The sequence below is a fragment of the Acanthochromis polyacanthus genome, chromosome 17 (genome assembly GCF_021347895.1).
Source record: "Acanthochromis polyacanthus isolate Apoly-LR-REF ecotype Palm Island chromosome 17, KAUST_Apoly_ChrSc, whole genome shotgun sequence".
In the NCBI taxonomy this organism is placed as follows: domain Eukaryota; kingdom Metazoa; phylum Chordata; class Actinopteri; family Pomacentridae; genus Acanthochromis; species Acanthochromis polyacanthus.
This window is the reverse complement of record NC_067129.1, coordinates 29,603,302-29,625,060: the sequence shown is the minus strand read 5'-3', so window position 1 is coordinate 29,625,060 and position 21,759 is coordinate 29,603,302. Positions and strand designations below refer to the sequence as shown.

Here is a 21,759-nt window from a genome sequence, read left to right as displayed (position 1 = left end):
TTGGGGGTTGAAATCAGCACTACTATTAAAAATAATAAAACTTTTTATTCACGTGATCCTGTTCTAATAAAGCACAAACAGCAAACAAAACAAATGGCGGAACTAACAGCCAGCAAACTACAAGTATTTTTTTACCTTCAAAAGTAGCGACAGACTATTACATATTAACAACCTAAACAAAACCCTGACGTATTTTCTGCGTCTGGCAACACAGACACTGCACGTCAGTCACTTTAATGTTAGCGGACTCTGTTGAATGGCTAAGTTACATCACCACGAACAAATCTCACAATATCACAGTAAATCGGGTTTGTGGTTTTTTTTAATTCATGCCGAATTAAAGAGCTGCTCCTCACCATTCACGAGTGTTTGTTTCATATTCGACATCCTTAACTTTATCTTGTAAATTAGCGTCCGAAATTAAATGGGAACATTTGCAAAGGAGTTCGTCAGCCGCTTCCACCACTGAACGCGGTAAACTAATTAATAGGAACTGGACTTCAAACAATTTAGACACGGCGTCTAAAAGCGTAAAAACTGCAATGTCTAAAGTGTGAGAGGAGACGGTGTATTTTTGGTTAAATTATACAATGTTCGCTGTCAAAGTCATTCATATAAACTGCCTGTAATGTGCAGCAAATAGTAGTTAACCGGCGCCAGCTCTTCAGTGACCGTAACGGGTCCGTACCTCTAGTACAGATGCTACGGGTACGGGTCCGTACCCGTAGCATCAACCAAAAAAAAAAACTAGACAAACAACACAAGGAATTTAGTAAAACATAAAATGACAAAAATAGGACAAAAACACAACCGAGACAAAAAGGAAACACAAAACGACAAAAACGAGAAACAAAATGACAACAACAAGAAAGAAACGACATGAAAATACAAAAAAGAGACACACAATTAGACAAAAAAGCTACAAAGTGCTAAAAAAATGGACAAAAGACAAAAACGAGACAAGAAATTACACAAATGAGACAAAAACAAGAAAAACAAGACACAAAACAACAAAAAAAGTAGACAACACAAGCGAGACAAAAACATAAAATGACACAAACAATACACAAAACACGGAATAAACCAAAATATAAAATGACACATAAGAAAAGACAAAAAGGAAACACAAAGTGACAAAAATGAAAAACACAACAACAAAAACAGGAGACAAACGATAAAAATCAGACCAAAAACAACAAAAACAAGACAAAAATTCCAAAAATGAGACACAAAACGACAAAAGCGAGAAACAAAATGACAAAAACAAGAAACAAATGACACGAAAAAACAAAAACGAGTCACAAAATTAGACAATAAAAGCTACAATGTGCCAAAAAAAATGGGCAAGCGACAAAAACGGGACAAGAAATTACACAAATGAGACACAAAATAACAAACGAGAAACAAAACAACAAAAAAGTAGACAACAAAAGTGAGACACAAAACAAGAAATAAAGTAAATCACAAAATGACAAAAACATGAGACAAATGACAAAAATCAGACAAACAACACAAACCAGACAAAATATAAAATATCTAATGCTTTATGATAACAACAACTTGTCATGGTCTAGAAATGATTGTAAATTTATAATTTTACTAATTTACAATCTGCAGTTAATGTCTTCTCTGGAACTTTTACACTTTGAGGGCCAGATTGGACCCTCTGGAGGACCGCTTTGGCCCACGTGCCGCATGTTTGACACCCCTGGTTTAACCGTTTTTTAAAACTAACAGAGAAAGTTAAATTGAATTGTCATCTGTTGTGGATATTTACAGGCTCCAGATGATGAACCTTAATGATTCACTGTTTTGTTAGCTTACAGTTTTCCTGGCATGCATGAAACGGTCACATTTCCATGATGTTTATTGATGACGTCCTCGTTCAGAAGCTTCCTATAAGTCACATTCCAGCACGTGTTTGATATAATTACATGTTAGTGTGAAATGACTGACTGCCTCCTCCACTGATTGGTCCGGTTCAAGCAGAATGAAAGCAAACAGACAATGGAGACAGCACTGCAGGCGATTTACATTGGTTTGTTTGGCGGCGCCGTGCTATCAGCTAACAGCTCGGCTAATAGTATTCCATGCAGTCATGTATTAACAACATTCCCACTAATTGCATCCTCCCGTGGAGCTAATTAATTTAGCATTGTGCTGTGATCCTATAATATTTTGAGTCAGTGGATGTCGTTTCTAAAGCGGAGAGAATTTCATAAATGGCTGCTTTTGCATTTTAATGCTGAGTGCAGAATAATAGCTTATGGTGATGAGGGTGTGTGTGTGTGAGAGAGAGAGAGACTCAATGTTATTTCTTTGTGTCGTACAAATAAAAGGCACATTTTTCTTTCCCCCCATCGCGTAAACCCCCAGCTGTCAGCATCGCACTTTAGGAAGAAAAATAAAACTCATGCAGCTTCTGGCTGACGGCCAAGGAGGCTGAAGTGGATATTAAGTCGGTTTTCTTCCACAAATGTGTGTGTTTGTTGGAAAGAAATGAGTTGTGTCTTGTACGGGCCCCTTTTATTGCTTTTCAACGTTGAGTCATGGCCAATTTAATTTGGCGTTTTGGGCAAGAATTGACAGAAAAAAGGAATCTTTCATGTCAAAGTGAAACTGATTTCTAAGAAAGTGATGTCAGTAATTTCAATAAAATGACTTTCTGAATGCAACACAGATACAGAAGCCACACAGTGTAATGGAGATTATGTGACTGTAGTTTAAAGATTCCTGTATCTCTGGTGGATCAGAACTCCTGGATAGAACTATACCATGAAGACTAAAGAACACTCCAAGAAACTCTGAGAAAAGGTTGTTGAAACGCATCAGACAGGACGATACAAGAAGATTTCAAAGTTCCTAAAGATCTCCTGGAGTCCAGTTAAATCCATCATTAAGAAATGGAAGGAAGATGAAACATGAATTAATCTAGAGCAGAAAAATGAGAGACCAAGAAGAGACTAGTGAGGAAGGCCACCAAGACACCTACGATTCATCTGAAAGAGTTAGAAGACAGAGACCAGTGAGGAAGGCCACCAAGACACCTATGATTCCTCTGAAAGAGTTAGAAGACAGAAACTAGTGAGGGAGGACACAGTGGCAGAAAAAGTTTGTCTTTCTTTGAGTTGACACAAACACAAACAGTTGATAATGAAAGGAAAGTAGCATAAAAGGGTTTTAAACAGTCACGGTCACTGCGATATGAGTTATTCATTGTCCAGAGCTCCATACAGACTCTTTAATAATAGTTATTCTTTGTCAATAGACAGACACACATGGCAGGATCATAAGGTTACTCATTGTACTGATGTTACATGAGCATTGTGAAGCATTTAATCAGCATTTCCATTAATTTCACACCTTTGTGAGTGCTTTAAGCTTAGAATTAAAAAAGAGACATTGACAAAGACATTTATGACTCTTCTGAAGGAGTTACAAGTTCCTGCAGCTGAGTTGTGTACATACAGTAACTGCTGTCTGTTCTTCAAGCTTATTTTAAAGCTGGACTAGAGTTGACCAGAGGGCATGTAGTCATGAAGTCAACTGGAAGAAGTTTCTTTGGTTTGATGAGACCATAACTGAGCTGTACTGCCCTCAGACCAGATCCTACATTTAGTAGAGACCAAATACTACAGAGCATCACTAAAGCACCATCCCCACTATGAAGCACGGAGGTGGCAGCATCATGATGTGAAGCACGGTGGTGGCAGCATCATGAAGTGAAGCACGGTGGTGGCAGCATCATGAAGTGAAGCACGGTGGTGGCAGCATCATGATGTGAAGCATGGTGGTGGCAGCATCATGAAGTGAAGCACGGTGGTGGCAGCATCATGAAGTGAAGCACGGTGGTGGCAGCATCATGAAGTGAAGCACGGTGGTGGCAGCATCATGATGTGAAGCACGGTGGTGGCAGCATCATGAAGTGAAACACGGTGGTGGCAGCATCATGAAGTGAAACACGGTGGTGGCAGCATCATGAAGTGAAACACGGTGGTGGCAGCATCATGAAGTGAAGCACGGTGGTGGCAGCATCATGAAGTGAAACACGGTGGTGGCAGCATCATGAAGTGAAACACGGTGGTGGCAGCATCATGAAGTGAAGCACGGTGGTGGCAGCATCATGATGTGAAGCACGGTGGTGGCAGCATCATGAAGTGAAACACGGTGGTGGCAGCATCATGAAGTGAAGCACGGTGGTGGCAGCATCATGATGTGAAGCACGGTGGTGGCAGCATCATGAAGTGAAACACGGTGGTGGCAGCATCATGACGTGAAGCATGGTGGCAGCAGCATCATAATGTGAAGCATGAAATGGTTTAAAGACAATCAGATGTTCTGGAGTCCAGACCTCAATCTGAGAATTTGTAGCTGATCTTGACAGCAGCTGTTCCCTCATGATTCTTGTGGAACCTGACAGGGCTTGAGAAGTTTTATAAAGAAGAATGAGGGAAAATTGCAGCATCCAGATGTTTGGGCTATATGTTCCATATCTTTAATAAGTCTGTTGAAATCTTTATTCACTTTGAAATAAAGTCTCTTTTTGTAAATTCTTTTAAATTATATTAACAATGATTCAACATTTAGAAGCAATAAAATGCAGAAAATTCTGACTTTTTAAAGGCTGTATTGAGGTACTTTACTGCTCTCATTTTTTGCTGTTAAATAATCAAACACAAAGATGATCCTTTTCCATCTTTCTCTTTTACTGTCATTGCGAGTCTTTTCAGAAACATCTCAGGATAACTCATAACCCTGACCTCGTCTTCTGCAGTCACTCAGTACAAAACTCACATTCATCATGCTTTAATAAACGGCACTCTGTTGGATCAAATTCTCAATTTCAAGTTCAGCCGTGTGACCCGAATTTGTGTTTGATTTAATTCAAAAAACCTTCAGTGAGATCGGCTAAAAGGATGGGAATCTAAACTGCATTTTTGTCTCCTTTTCCTCTGCAGGGATTAAACCAGATGCGTAAAGTCGCCCAGGTGGGACTGGACGGCGTCCGGCGGACTGACTGGCACGACTACGAGGCGATCCGGAGGGACGCCGCTCGCATCGGTAGGCCAGAACTTTTTGCTGACGCTGTTGTTCTTTTGAGAACATCTGCTCTGTTTTAGGCCACACGCATACACAAACCACACAAACTCTGCTTTTTTTCTTCTCCTAATACCCTCTGAGTGGATTTCTCTCTCTCAGAACCGGCTCGAATCAATGCCGCGAGTACTGTTCTGAGTTCATAATTAAACACAGCTAATCTTCTACAATAAGCATTGATTCTGCCCGAGGCCTTCGGCAGGGAAACGTGGGTCTGTCTTTCTTGTTGAGAATATAACAGATTTAATTGGCTTTTATATGGTATTAGGAGAAACTTAGGAGGTAAATGACCTGGATTTGTGAGAGAGAAGCAAATCCATGAGATCATACAGTGGACAAATCAATAGTTTGGGGTTTTGTTTAGGCACCAAGGAAAGAATGAAGAGGCATATCGAGGTACTATAAGTGAGAGGAGCTATTTCAGGCACTCCTGGTTTCACAACTAAATGTGCCATTCGTCTTCTTTATCAACACTGATAGGTGTCTCACAGATGATGCACTTCCACAGCTGAGATGGGAAAAGGCTCCAGGCTGATAAAAACAAAACTAGAACTCCTAACATCCTCAGTTCAGGCTTTAAATTCCAGTCACATCTGCCACTAATGATGAGGGTATGAACTGGAAACTGTGCATTTTGATGGCGGGGTGGCATTGAGGCACATTTTGTGCATGAAAAGCCAAACATGTAGGAGTTAGGTTTTTAAAAAATCCCTGGTTGAGAAAAGCCCACCATCACATTGCTCAGTGTGGGTGAAGTGACTGAGCTGACTGCCTTTCTGGAATCTGAAAAATGTGAGTAATAAAAGAAACACTTCAGCTGACATTTCTCAAAGAATGAATCAAGTATATCAGCTGATGAGAACCAATAAAGAGCAAAAATCGCTTTTACTCAAACTAGGACAGCAAACTTTAATTAATTTCATGGAAAGAATTAAAGGAAATGTGGTGGGTGGTTTTTTTAACCACTTCTTTTAACCACTAATACTTAATATTTGCTGCAAAATCTGCTTGGTCGTGTTGGGAATTTGAGGAACAGATAAATTAAACACGAGACCTTTTGGAAATTTCACATTAAAAAACCTAAAATGGACAATTCCACCTAAAAATTGCTCCTTAAAGTATTGAACACAACAAATGCAGTCTTCTACAATGAATAACCTGTGACATTATTTGTCTCTTGATACCAGGATGATCCTGATCTATGTGATAAAGCAACCTGTTCTCTGCAGTTAATCCAGCTGCTGGAAACAGCTGCTTGGCTAAAACAGATGTTCACAAATGCTGTCGCAGCAACTTTATCGGTCCAGGAGATCTGTCAGTATTTACTGCCAGCAGGGAAATGGATTTATACTCAGGGCAGAGTGTTGCTGATACACTTTATTACTTTAGTTTGAATGTTGTTGGTAATCAGAGTCCTGCCGCTCCTGGTCTGTGTTAGCATTGTAGCTTAGCATTAGCATGAGACCAAAAATGCTATTCTTAGTGGACAACAAATACTGCACATTGTCACAAACCCACTATCCCCACTGTGAAGCACGGTGGTGGCAGCATCATGATGTGAAGCATGGTGGTAGCAGCATCATGACATGAAGCACGGTGGAGGCAGCATCATGATGTAAAGCATGGTGGTGGCAGCATCATGATGTGAAGCACGGTGGTGACAGCATCATGACGTGAAGCACGGTGGTGGCAGCATCATGATGTGAAGCACGGTGGTGGCAGCATCATGACGTGAAGCACGGTGGAGGCAGCATCATGATGTGAAGCACAGTGGAGGCAGCATCATGACGTGAAGCATGGTGGTGGCAGCATCATGACGTGAAGCATGGTGGTGGCAGCATCATGACGTGAAGCACGGTGGTGACAGCATCATGACGTGAAGCACGGTGGTGGCAGCATCATGACGTGAAGCACGGTGGAGGCAGCATCATGATGTGAAGCACAGTGGAGGCAGCATCATGACGTGAAGCATGGTGGTGGCAGCATCATGACGTGAAGCATGGTGGTGGCAGCATCATGACGTGAAGTACGGTGGAGGCAGCATCATGACGTGAAGCACGGTGGTGGCAGCATCATAATGAAGCACGGTGGTGGCAGCATCATGACGTGAAGCACGGTGGTGGCAGCATCATGACGTGAAGCACGGTGGTGGCAGCATCATGACGTGAAGCATGGTGGTGGCAGCATCATGACGTGAAGCACGGTGGTGGCAACATCATGAATGTCAAACTATTGAGAGGAAAAGGAAATCTAAGTCAGTCTAAAAAAAAAGACCATTATGGGTGAATTCTCAAGATATTTCTGAGGTTTCAGATTTGCCTAAAGGGAGTAGAGCGATTCTTGATTTCACTGATCCACATAACAAGTTTGTTATGCAGGAAAAGCTCTGCATTAAGGAGAAGAGTTTATCTCTGAAATGAGCCATTAAAGTGAGGAGTTATTTTGCACCGTTATTACCTTCAGGGGTATAGACAGATCATTTCTGCCTAATGGGACGAGGCGGCTCGCTTTAATTCCACGCTCTCCTCTGACTATAGAGCCTCCATGCACGCATCTGGGTATTGATGAGCAGCTAATGAAACATGCATCCGTAATTTGATGCACTCCTGGAACGAGCTCAGGCTTCACCGTGTTTGTGTGTCGAAAGAGGTCATTAGAAAGTGATTAGGAGCAAACTTGTGTATACACATTAAACAGTAGCATAGGTTTATATCTACTGTAAACACACTGTGCTGTGCTGTGTGTTGGACCTCATTAGTACATACTTATATTTGATATTAAACTGATTATTTTACTGTGTGTCAGATCCTGATATGAGGAAATATGAACCAAAATGAGGAGAGAATAACAAAACTGGGTTCTATTTACAGGCAGTCAACAAACACACATGTAACTCCATCTCATTAAACAGTAAGAGTCTCCCCCTGGTGGAACAACATGGTCCTGCACCTAATCTACGATACATTTTCTGACGTGCACATCTCTAGTGTCTCTGATTACAGAGGGTCTTTAATTTACGGGTCATTGAGCTACAGCGTTTCATCATTACATCAGAATTGTTTACGTGGAACTATTTGGCGAATGGAATGGACAAATACTTTGTCTCGCAATGCTTAAAGATGTCTGTTTACATTCACCTAATTTAAACCACCTCGGATGTTGTTACATTTGCTAACTTTTTGCCCTTCGTTATGGCTCCCAAGCATGAGTCGGACTCTTCTGATGGCAGTGCTTCGAAGAAAAGGAAAGCCGTCTCCATGGAATTGAAATTAGATGTAAGAAAACGTTCGGAACAGGGATATACATCGACGAACATTGGCCAAGTTGTAAAAACAGTGCACATATTGTAGCGGCCCTCTGTGATGAATGAGTGAGACTTTATCTGCTTCTCTGGTCATTTATTGAACCTTCACACAGGATACTGTGGGCCGTGGTCAACACCAGAATAACTACAAAAAACCTATAAGTTAGCTTCAGAATTAGCCGGTGTTCCCAGCTCTTTCTCACTCAACACACACACTACTGACTCTCAGCCAATCAGAGGTGAGCTAACTAAACATGGCACGTTCACTGACATCAGGTAAATCTGGAACTGAACAATAAACATTGAAACCTCAACATCAACAACAATATCAGTCAGTTACAATATTCTGTTATCTTGTAAAATGATTCATACATGCTTGAAAGTCATTGGTATTCATGACTTTTCCGAAGAACTGATCGATATCGTGATGCACGGAACGGCTTTGTTTGCATTTTCCCCAGAGTTCCGACTTACGGTGAAAATCGACTTACATCCGTCTGTAGGAACCCCTGTATTATACTTTAAAACAGCAATTAATCATCAATATCCCTACTTTAAAGTCACAACCATCATTACCTGCAGTTCTGTCTCTTACATGTTAAATCTGTACAATATAAGATGAGATAAAAGTTTTTAATCCCGAAAGTAAATTCTTGAATCTGAAAAAAAAGATAAAACATAAGAAATGCAGTGCCTAAAAAGTGGACTGTGACAGTCTATCACTAGAAACTCGTTCATAAATATTTATATTTGTAAAGGTTGTTCATAAATTATTCTAATTTTATCATATTTTATACAATAAATATATAAAATTGTGGAATAATTAGCAAAGCTGCAGTGAAGTTTTGCCTTGCAGACCAGGATCAAAGCTGAATAAATGTCTGTGATGAGCTCCATCATTCTGTTCAGCTTGCAGGACGGTGGTATCATCCTTAAATCACCGCATCGCTAACACCATCAATTAGTATAATTAGCTACCAATTATTTCAGAAAGAAGTGGTGCTGAACAATCGGCAGGCTGATTTTCTCCATTAATGAAATGTAAATGGCTGCAAGTGAGGCCTCTCCACCCACGGAGTCTGACTGTCCAACCGCTCAGCTCATCCGCAGCAAAGAGCACTTTCATGAAGTTTTTCTGTTTTTTAATAAAACCACACTATTAAAAAAATGCTTAAAATGACTGTGGATATTTCACTAGTGAGTATAATTAGATTCTAAGTGTCTGTCCGCTCTCTCCTGTGCATCATGAATATAAAGACACATGGAATAGAGTTGTGTAGATTGGTTTCAATCAGTTTGTTTTACTGGATTGCATTTTCCATACAAAATGGAAATATTAACAAATCTGACAAAAAAATTTTTTATATAGTGTTGCAAGAACGTGTAGGGGGAGGACATGCACATAAAAACAATGTGTGATTACAAAAGAAGTAAAAAACAACATGAAACAAGAAGTTTTACCAAACTTGGACCGCCCGGCGAGGTCATCTGTATGTAATGGCGGAAACCACATTTACAAAGATGACCCCTGTGACCTTGAAAATTAGGTCAAGGTCACCAAATGCGAACTTGACCTGTATCTTATTATGGTACACCTTTGTACCAAATATGGTGAGGCTACATCAATATTTTATCGAGTTATCGCGTGGAAACCAAATTGTTACAGACAAACAAGCAAGCAAGACCATGCAGCTCAAAACAATACCTTCCGGAAAACGACGTTTTTTCCGGGTGGTAAAAATGTTTTCCCTTCAGATGACAGCGTTCTTGTAACCTGACATACGAAAGATAGAACATTTTATTGAGGGAACAAATCATAGAATGTTCTTCTGTAAGATGTTCCATAGTGACAACAAACGCAGGATGTTCTCAATGCAACATTCAACAAAACGTTTTCAAGATGCTATGAAGACTGAGATGACAAAAAAGTCTTTAGAAAACGTTCCTGTACTGTGATATATTAGCAAAGGTGGAACATTCTGGCTGCAATGTTCCCAGGATGCTTTGGGGACCTTGTTGAGGGAACACATTATGGAAAGCTCTCCTAAAAAACACTCTAACAATGTTTTGTGATAACAAAAGAAGAATGTTCTAAAAATCAACATCCAAAAGATGTTATCGGGATCTCAGATGGCATTACGTTCTTTAAAAGATGTTCCTGTACTGTGATATATTAACCAATATGGAACATCCTGCTTGCAATGTTCTGAGGATGTTTTGTGTTTGCTGTTAAAGGAGCGCGTTATAGAACGTTCTTCTATAAGATCTTTGTAGCATGTTCCTGTACTGCTATACATTAACAAAGGTGAAACATTCTGTTTGCAATGTTCTGAGGATGTTTTGGGGGATGTTGTTGAGGGAACACATTATAGAATCTATGGAAAAACGTTCCCACAGTGTTCCAGAATGTTAGAAGGAAGAACGTTCTCTGTGAAACATTGACTTACTACCAAACATTTTAAGAACATGTTCATTTAGCCTACCTTTAACAAGAACATCATGACAACTGGAAGAAAACTGAAAATATTAGTAGAACTTTGCAGAACTTTATGGGGACATCTTATGAACAAAAACAATCCAACTGGATTTGGTCAATTTCAGCTAATTTCAGTTGTTGGACTCCTTTGTCTGGAAGTTGGTTATCCGACCATTAAGAACAACATTCTGGGAACAAAATGAGCACTTCCTGCTGAAAACATTGGTAGAACTTTGCAGAACTTTCTCAGAAGGTTAAGGAACAAAACAGTTCTATATTTGTTTGATCATTTTCAACTATTTCCAGATTTGTTTAATACAAATGGGAGTTGAAAGAAGAAAGATAGAAGACAGCTATGTACAGCTATGTTGTCTGGAAGGAAGTGCTGATGTTATTCTTTAGTTATCAGATCTTTAACAAGAACATTCTGGGAGCTACAAGAAAATGGCTCACTGAAAAAATTTGTAGAACTTTGCAGAACTTTCTCAGAACATTTTAGGTACAAAAAACTTGAACTTTGTTGGAAAATCAGTTGGAAACACATGTTTTTTGGTTGCTCCTGTTGATTAAATACTTGAGAAATGAAGATAACAAACCCTAATGTGCTTCTGATCTGTCCTTTAAGAACCTCAACTGTCAGCTTCAAACAGAGAACTCAAAGTTTGAAATGGTTTGTTTGTTTCTTCCTGACATGCGTTTGTTGGTTTTTTGTAGGTAACGGTGAACAGGGCAAGCCTTTCCCTCTGACAGAAATCGACCGGGTGGACCAGGCCTACCGGGAAAACGGATTCAACATTTACATCAGCGACCGGATCTCTCTGAACCGATCGCTGCCCGACATCCGCCACGAAAAGTAGGTCATTAAAAGGAAAGACTGTTTGTGCCTGCATGTCAATGAAACCTAATTATCTGAACGCTTTGGTTCAGTCAAATACTTATCTTATTTCAAACTGGAACCTGAGAACGTTTTCTTTCAATTGAAGGGTTTTTGCTACCAATTCTTACATCAGTTCTACAATAAAGTTTGAAAATGAAGAACCAAGAGGAGGAACAATTTAGAAGTTAGCCATAATAGTAAAATAAATAATCAGTTTAATGATATAATATTCACATTTACAGCTAGGATTAAGCATGACAGGTATGGCTGATTTCTCTTTGCTACTTCTTGATAGAAAGTGTTGATAAAAGTCACCAGAATCGATTCATGTTCAACAACAAGTCATGGAGCGGATGTTCGCGTTTGTCAAGGATTACTGCTGTTTCTCTGCTGCATCGGGAGAGAAAACACACAAATAGAATTTCTCTTTAAGGAATCAGATCCTGTCCAGACTCCTGTGAACTGTGGACTCCTTTCAATCTCCAAGCGGCGGCGTTGTGAAAGGCCTTTAATCACAGCTTTTCTTTCGCCCGACGAGAACTTTCCACTGACACTTGACCCTCCCTCGTCTTTCATGTGGAAAGCAGCTTCGAACGCTTCCTTTCTGCCGGTTTCCCCATGAGGACTGCTGCGTTTTATCAGTGTTTATGAAAGCAGCCTTTCCTTGACCGGCACATCTCCAGCTCTGACCCGACAGCTGCTCAGAACGAAGGCAGCATCTCAACATCCAGCCACGGCAGTCAGGAGTGAAAGAAAAAGAAGAAATATAGTAAAAGAACCATCTCAGAGTCATTTTCCATCAATAAAGTAACATTTCTAGCCATTATTCTACATAGAACCATGTATTTATGTTTTTTTTTTTTTTAGGTTTAAGGGAGGAAATTTATATAATTACAGTACAGAACGAAGGAAAACATCTGTAATTATATAAAACGTCTGTAATTTAACAAACAAATCTATGTAGAGTCACAGCTGTGACTAATTGTCTCAAATTTTACAAATATGTTGACTTGAATTTAACAGTTTCATCTGATAAACAAGAAATATTTGTGAAATTCTAGCAAATTTGGGAAAACTCATATTTTCATATATCACTAAATGTGAAATTTTTTTCTTTAAAGAAATTGATAAGTTATGGTTATTCACTTGAAGTTGTTTTCTAGATATTTTTAACATTAAATGTGAATTCCTGTCTATTTTTTACTGCATTAAACCTAAATCAGATGATTTGTTTGTGTGACATTACAAGACATCTGCATTTATAAACAATTCTAAATGTAAATTAAAAAAAAACAATTGTCATCAAAAATATTTTTTGGTGAGTTTATTTTCAAATATTTTTTTAAATTAGAAATGTAAATTCATTGTAAAGTTTTTGTATTTTTAAATACATTTTGTGTTTATTAAAAAACAAGAAAGGATCTGTAAAATAAGAAAGTAAAAAAACATGAAACTACAGATTTTCTTTTCTTTTTTATAGTTTTGTTTTATAACTGTAGGACAGGCAGTGCTTCCATTTTTTCTCTTTTTAATCCCCTCCTTTTTTAATGTTTGTAAATGACAGCTGCTTCTTTTGGCGTCTCTTGGTGAGTCCAGACTCTGTCGGTCAGACCGAGTCTCTGAATACTCAAAATGTGCAGCGATGTAAGCCTGCCTGCTGCTCTGTGATTTATTGTAAAACTCCAGGATTTCAGCAGATCAAGACTTAAGACTTGAATTTTTTTGTTTATCCTGTGAAGGAAAGCTGAAGGTGGCAAACAGGATGAACTGACAAAAGATACAGGGAGGCACAGAACTAAATATATACAGAAAACTGATTTGAGAGACAAGACAGGAGAAACTATTGAAAGTGATCAAAAGAGGAGGGAAACAGTCAAAGGGAGGAAATAAAACAGAGTATATAGAATCATAAAAATAAAGGCAAAGTATAGAGAATATGCAATCCATGGTGGATTCACATATGAATATGTACAGGTATGACAGCTGCTGTAGTCACAATCTCGCTCTGACATGGTTGTCACTGAATTATTAGCGGCATAAACATTATACATGGACAATGATCCTGATGCTGACCTTCTGGGTTGCCTCATTAAATACTCCAAGTGTGCAGCAATGCAAGGTCTTCCTATTGTTGCTTGATTTAAAGGGAGACACAGAACTCTATATATACAGAAAACTAATTCAGAAAATAGGACACAGTAAAAATTGATGAAGGCGATCAAAAGAAGAGGGAAATGGTGAAAGGGAGGAAATAAAACATCCATCCATCCATTCTCTATACACCGCTTTATCCTCACTAGGGTCATGGGGGGTGCTGGAGTCTATCCCAGCTGACTCGGGTGAAGGCAGGGGACACCCTGGACAGGTCACCAGTCTGTCACAGGGCTACATATACAGACACACAATCACACTCACATTCACACCTACGGACAATTTAGAGTAACCAATTAACCTCAGCATGTTTTTGGACTGTGGGAGGAAGCCGGAGTACCCGGAGAAAACCCACGCATGCACAGGGAGAACATGCAAACTCCATGCAGAAAGATCCCAGGCCCACCCTGGGATTTGAACCGGGGATCTTCTTGCTGCAAGGCGAAAGTGCTAACCACTACTCCACTTTGCAGCCCGGAAATAAAACAGACAGAAAATAAATAACTGCACGTAACTGCAGACCATGGCATCTTCCATTCTTTTTCACACTTCACCTGGAGCGGGCTGGATTCAGTTGAGGATAACAATAAGATAAGAAACTTTATTTAAACCTCACTGGGGAAATGTACTTGTTAGAACAGCTGGATATGGATAAGACGTGGATGAAGCCAGAAAAATGAAAGCACAGCAAGGCTAATAGTAAAGGTAAAGATGTAGTATAGATAATATATAATCCATGGTGGATTTACATATGAATATGTACAGGTATGACAGCTGCTGTAATCAGAATCTTGTTCTAACATGATTGTAACTGATTTATTAGCAGCATTAAAGCGTTTAAATGAGAGGATCCAGTAATGAGAGGTCTGCTTCACTCTCATTTATTGCAGCGTTGTAGAATTTGCAGGGATGCACAAAGCAATATAACAATATACAAGCAGAAAACATGTTTCAGTCATATCATTCACCTTCCAACACAGGTTTGGTTCAGTTTAGGAGGCAAGACAATAGAAAGTGATGATGGTGATTAAAAGAGGAGGGAAACAGACAAAGGGAAGACATAAAACAGACATAGAAAATAACCAAACCTAACTAAAGACCATGAAATCTTACACTCATATTCACACTTTCTGGCACAGTTTTAGTTCAGTTTACAATAACATAATTCCCTGCTGGGGAATTTCACAGATGAAGCTGGAATTACAAAAGTACAGTCAGGTTAAAAACAAACGTATAAATAACATACATGGTGGAGTCACACGTATATTTACAGGTATGACGGCTGCTGTTGTGAAAATCTTGCTTAAACATGGTTGTAATTGAATTATTAGTAGCATTAAATATTACAATATATTTAGAATATATTCTATATATGTTTATATAAAAGACACAGTAGAAACTGATGGTGAAAAGAGGAGGGAAACAGACAGCAGGAAGAAATAAAACATGCATAGAAAATAACTGACCCTAACTTTAGACCATGAAGTCTAATATATTAATACTAATGTACACTCCATAGTGGATTTACATATGAACATGTACGGGTATGACAGCTGCTGTAGTTATAATCTTGCTCGAACGTGGTTGTAATTGAACTGTTAGCAGCATTAAACCCTTTAAATGAAGCGACACTGATCCTGATGTTGACCCACTTGGTTGCATCTCTGAAGGCCTGCTGCTGTCTGATTTACTGTAAGATTCAAGAACGATATTACAGAAAACTGATTCAGGAGACAAGACACGGTGGAAGCTGATGAAGGCGATCAAAAGAGGAGGGAAACAGACAAAGGGGGGAAATAAAGCAGACACAGGAAATAACAGGGAAATACGTAAAGATCATAACATGTTACACTCATTCACCTTCTGACGCAGGTGGGGTTCAGTTTAGCATACAAGACACAATAATAACTGATGAAGGGGATTAAAAGAGGAGGGAAACAGACAAGGGGAGGAAATAAAACAGACATAGAAATAGCTGAACCTAACTGAAGACCATGAAGTCTAATAAAATGATGCTAATATACAATCCATGGTGGATTTAAATATGAACCTGTACAGGTATGACAGCTGCTGTAATCACAATCTTGCTTTAATGTGGCTGTAAGTGAATTATTAGCAGCACTAAACCCTTTAAAAGAAGGGATGCTAACCCTGATGTCGACCCCTCTGGCTGCCATCGCTCATCACTCTCCTGTGACCAATCAGGCGGACACACCTGCCCCCCCTCCCTCCCCCATCTGCCTCCCGGTGATTGACATGTTGTCGGCGCCTCACCGGCAGCTCAGACCCAGCGCCGGCGACTGACACATTCGATTTCTGAGCGCCGACAGGATTTAATTGAAGCACACACTCCCTCCCCGGTGGGGTTTGTTAGAATTCGCCGGGCAGCTGCCTGTCGATCACCCCGCCGCCTGACTCCCAGTGTTCATATTTGAATGAATTACACGCAGCCTGATGTTCAACACACACATTGATCGACTGACACAGTTCACTTTCTCTCTTTGCCGGTGCAGAAACACGACTCTCCTCCCACGATTAGCTCCTCTGCAGGGGTCCCGCCACTCGCTGTGACGATAATGCACGAGGTGATCGCTGTAAACCGTCATCGCAACACATGTCGGCGGCTGATAACCGCTGCGTGTGCTGCAAATAATGAAATTAAAGCCGTCTGTCGGAGCAACGTGGCAGTGATGCTGCCGACATGAGCAATGAGCTTCACTACTCGGCAGCCTGTCTGAAGGCCTCTGCACAGGAAAAGGTCACACTGTTGTCGGTCTGGATTCAGTTTCATCATTTCAGATAAACTATTGGGCTGTTTTTTTAACTTTCCGACTAAACTAGAAACCGAACAGAGCAGAATTCATTCATCTGAAGAAAGTATTAATGCATTTTTAACTGCATTGAAACATAATCTGTCCATAAAACAAACAGCATGAGGGGTGAAGTTTATTAAAGGTCGCTGCACAAAGTGGAAATCTGGTGTCAAGCAACAAAAACTTATTTTCAGTGTTTCTTCTAATATTTTTATTGATAAAGACTCAACATTCACCAACACACTTTGCTTTGAGAGATTTTTTCAGATCAATGATTGATTTTATTGTGGAGCACAAAAAAGTGGAGACAAACCTAATTCACATTTTCTTTTTGTTAATTTTTTTTGCGAGATTTCAAATGCTTACTTCAAATTCTCTTGACAGTTATATGAAAATATCAATTATGACTAGTCACTGTGTCCTCTTTCAGGGATCTCAGCCTGTCTATTCAATTTTGGAAAAGGGTATTCCATAAGATACCCCCCTAGGACCCCTTCTTTTTTTCTATTTTTATTAATAACCCTACCGCAAATATGTTCTAATTGTTCTGTTTGCCTTTATGCTGATCACAATGCTATTTACGTCTCCAACTCTCACATAATAGAAATTCTGAATTATTTTACAGCAGATATCAGTTAAAGGTGTAAATAAAAGTGTCACCAGCATAAAGGTGAACAGGTGACGGATGAGATTTAATAAAGGTTGCTGCAAAAAGTGGAAATCTGGTGTCAAGCAATGAAAGCTTCTTTTCGGTGTTTCGTGTCACGTTTTATTGATAAAGACTCAACCTTCACCAACAGTTTGCTTTGAGAGATGTTTTCATATCAATGATTGACTTTATTGTGCAGCGTGAGCTCTCACCAGGTGTTAGCGGGATTGTCAAGAATACAATTAACATCAATTGTAATATATTGCCCCGAGTAACGCACATGGAGACAATCTTCTCAAAAAATATACATGAAATAGAAAAGAAGTCCTTGAAAAGGGTTTTTTTTTGTTTCTTTTCCTTTATTTCCCTGAGAGCCAAGCAAACACAATTGCCACTGTAATAGCAAATGTAAGAAAACGCATTGAAAGGGGGCTCGGAGAAGATTGCACCTGGATCTCGGCTGACTAGGCTCACCGAAAAACACATCAATTTGAGCGCTGAATCTATTTATCACCTCCAGCGACCTGAGATCTGCTGAAGAGGCGAGTGTGCAACAAAAGAAAGGCTGCTGGCTGCGTTAGGGATGTGAATGAATGCGATGCTCCCGTCCTTCCCGGGAGAAAAGACCGGCGCCATTAAGTGCTGTTTTTCTCTGTTTATTTTGTCGTGCAGCTGTAAACACAAGCTGTACACGGAGAAGCTTCCCAACACCAGCGTCATCATCCCGTTTCACAATGAAGGCTGGTCGTCACTGCTCCGGACGGTCCACAGCGTCCTGAACCGATCACCGCCTCAGCTCATCGCCGAGGTCATCCTGGTGGACGACTTCAGCGACAAAGGTACAGTCAGTCATATATTTAGCATGGAAAAAGTTCAAAAACAAGGGTTTGGGTGCTTCTAAACACCCCCAAAGCTTTGCAGTGTTAAATATGAGTTAATTATCTTTCTGAACTCCACGTAAGGATATGAAAGGTGTGATATCTTTTCAAAAATGACACCAATTATCACATCCAGAAGCTGTAAAGACAAGGTTTTCAGTGCACAAGATAAGATAAAACTTCATTAATCCCCAAGGAAGCTCTTTTTCTGGGTATTGCTTTACAAATCAAGATGCGTAACATGACAAATACACTGTCTCATAGAAAAGAAATGTTGTATAAGTATGATACATTACTTTAAAAAAGCAAAAAAGAAGACAGGAATAGATAAAGTAAGAAGCAATACCAGCAGTGATTCGAAAGTAGTAAAAATAATAATACACTTGATTAAAAATTGCACATAAAATTGAAATATTATGTGTGACGTGCAGTTTTGTTGAGAAAAATAACCAAATCTAAGCTTGAAACTCGGATATTTATTCAAAATCCCTTCGTTTTACATAATTCACTTTAAAACAAATATCCACAAATTGTTCAAACCAGAGAAAAATGTGATGAAGTTGTTAAATTTAATGTTTAATTCTGGTGTTACACTTTTTTAGCATTTGGCAAAACTGTTTTTGTGTCTGGCTTCATCTGCTCTGTTTATTGTCGCCATGTGTAATGCAGTGCATAGCGCCACCTACTGCTGACACGATGCACTTCAGTTCACCCTAATTCACATTTTTTTTGTTAATTTTTATTTTTTTTTGCAAGATTTCAAATGCTTCCTTCAAATTTGCTTTACAGTTAAATGTAAATGTCATCATCATCATCATTTTTTCTATTTCCATGAATAACCCTCCCTCAAATATGCTCAGTTTCTTCTGTTCGTCTTTATTAGAAATTCTGAATTCTTCTTCTGTAGATGTTTAAATCCACTCAGACAGCGACAATATCTCGCCTAGGACGTTTGCATTTATGCTGATGACACTGTTATTTACACCTCTAACTCTGATATATTATATGCATTATTCTGAATTCTTCTATTGTAGATGTTTAAATCCACTTAGACAGCCGCAATAGCCTTTTTCTGTGTACCTGAAGCTTTCTAAGCAGTTGAATGAAGGTATTTTTTTATATAAAGCTCCTGATTGGAATAATCTTCCAGTGTCTCTGATCTAATTGTTGCATTCTGGTTCTTTGCATCCGAGTTTCATTCCAATAGCTTTAGTTAGAGGCTGAGTGAGCTGTCTATCGGTCCAGTTTCTTGTATAATGTTGTGTTTGTCTGTGTTTTATACTTGTGTTTTAGGACCTCGATAAAATTAAGGTGGAAAAAAATGTTTAGTGCACTCAAGTGGCAGACAAAAAAGCAAAAACAACAGCACATGAAGATGCAGTGAACCACTCTGGTCCAGTCTGTTCAGTGTTTAGTTATTTTTTCTTCCTCTGCAGTAAACATGGAACTACATGTGCACATGTGTGTTATTTCCTCCGTCACTCTCGCTTCATCAGGCCTCATAAGAAAGTGTTTAGCTGGTTGTTAATTAGTACTCTCTGTCACGGTCGCTTGCTGAAGGATGTGTTTACCTCTCGTCTCCACGGTAATGAGATGTTCCGCTGCCTCTGACTCATTTAGAGGTGAAAGCCCATCACAGCTCGCAGATGAAAACCTCCTACTGAAGCTGCTGCCGAGCAGAGACCAAAACAAAACTGGAGAAAGTTGTTCTGGAGTTGCTTACATTTCAAGGCTGTTGGAAACTTCATTTAAAGGTTTTGTAGTTTTTGTAGTTAATAAGCATGTTTTCTTGTTTGTGAAGGTTTTGAGAGTTCTTACCAGTTAAAATCACCATTAGCCTTACGTTGAGTCTGGCAGGAAAGCTCTTCTTGTTGTAGTTGTTCTTGCAGTTTGTTGTAGTTGTCATCCACTGTGTAGAGCTGTGTAGTAGCAGCTAAATACTGTAAAGAGGAACCAGAAAACTGAAACTCGCCAAGTCATTTTGCCTGTAAGAGCAGTGCTTTTGCATGTGGTTTGTCATTGTAAACCATGAAGTTGTCATGAACTTTATCCTACCCTTAACTATCTTAAATGTCATGTAAATGCCATAAAATTAGACATAAAAAGCTTAAAAAGTGTAGCAACGACATAAAATATGCAAAAACTTGACACTGATATGTGAATCAATATCTGTACTCATTCAAATTCTTTCCTAATCATCAAGTGCATATCAGAGCAAATTAGAAGTAAGCATTAGCTTTATGTGCACAACCAGATTATGAATTTATACATGCAACTAATCTGCAATCACCAAGTTTTAATTGAACAATTTTACACTGAGTTCCAGCTACTTTACGTGAAGTGGCTGCACAAACAGATGGGTTTCTAATATTATTTGCTTAACTCTCTGAACCCTGAGCACTTCTACACATTTTCTAACTTGTAGTTTTAGTTTGTTTAAAATGTGCACAACTTGAAGTTCAGCCCAGTTCACCTAAAAAACAAACTTTTCAACTAATTTTTGTCTCATGATTGTTAGTCACAGCTGAGTTACTCAGCACTTCCTGCTTGTGCTGAGGAGCACAGAATTATTAGCATTATAATTATTTTTAGAGAATCGGGTTGCACAAAACATTTCACTTTTGTTCAATTATTAAACGAGACATGAAGACAGTTATTTTAATGAAATATCCCAATTACAAGCTTGGTTAAGTTTCCCTACCGGACAATAAATCACAGATGAGTAATTCAAAAGCTGAGTTATTTTCTGATTTTACAGTTTCTGATTGTGATAAATTATAGAATTTTCACAGTTTTTGGAGCTCAGAGTTGAAATTAGTGTTCAGGTTGAGTGAAATTTGTTTAAAGGAGGTCGCCAAACTTGAAGAACCAGTGAGACACAACGCTTCAACTTTTACAGGCCAAAAGAAACATCAGGTACAAACCAATCAGAGTCCAAGGTTCAAGCTTTAACTATCTTTACCATAACCAACAACTAAACTAATTAAGAACTAATTAGGCTGGCTGATCTGAAGAACCACTAGAACAATGTGAACCAATCAGTGGTTGTCTATAGCTGCTGTAACAATATCGGAGAAAATAATCCTTGTGTGCAGAAAACCACAAATCGATGCCCAGCTTTAAACCTTTGCATAATGCATCAGGGAGTGAGCGCATTAATGAGGACAAGAGAGAAAAGAAGTGAAGGTAGTGTGATGCAGGCTGGTGTTTACGTTCTGGTTCACACGTTAATTTATCGAGCAGAGGAAAATATTTCTGTTCGAATGTGGGAAAAGGAGGGAGATGAATTGCTGTCGACTGAAGCGTACACGAGTCCGCCTGTCTGTTTGTGGTTTTTACGTCTTTATGCTGCTGTGGATTGATTGTTTGTTCCTGTTTTCAAAATGATGAGATTTAAAGGATTTCTTCAAAGTTAAAGCAGCGTTGGAGATTCAGGGCGTAAACAAAGATCCTGAAAGCAAGAAACATGGATTTTTGTCGATGTACTTTACCTGAAAAACAACAAAAATACATT

The 21,759-nt window shown here is 39.2% G+C and overlaps 1 protein-coding gene across 2 annotated transcripts in view; it reads left to right on the top strand.

Annotated features, from left to right (window-relative positions):
* LOC110958229 (polypeptide N-acetylgalactosaminyltransferase 10-like) overlaps positions 1-21,759 on the top strand; it is a 129,448-nt gene that overhangs the window by 32,939 nt on the left and 74,750 nt on the right. For both annotated transcript variants that reach the window (XM_051937991.1, XM_051937990.1), the window contains exons 2-4: positions 4,959-5,061; positions 11,592-11,730; positions 18,040-18,206. In XM_051937991.1, coding sequence (XP_051793951.1) covers positions 4,959-5,061; positions 11,592-11,730; positions 18,040-18,206 — 409 coding nt within the window. The remainder of the gene's footprint in view (positions 1-4,958; positions 5,062-11,591; positions 11,731-18,039; positions 18,207-21,759) is intronic.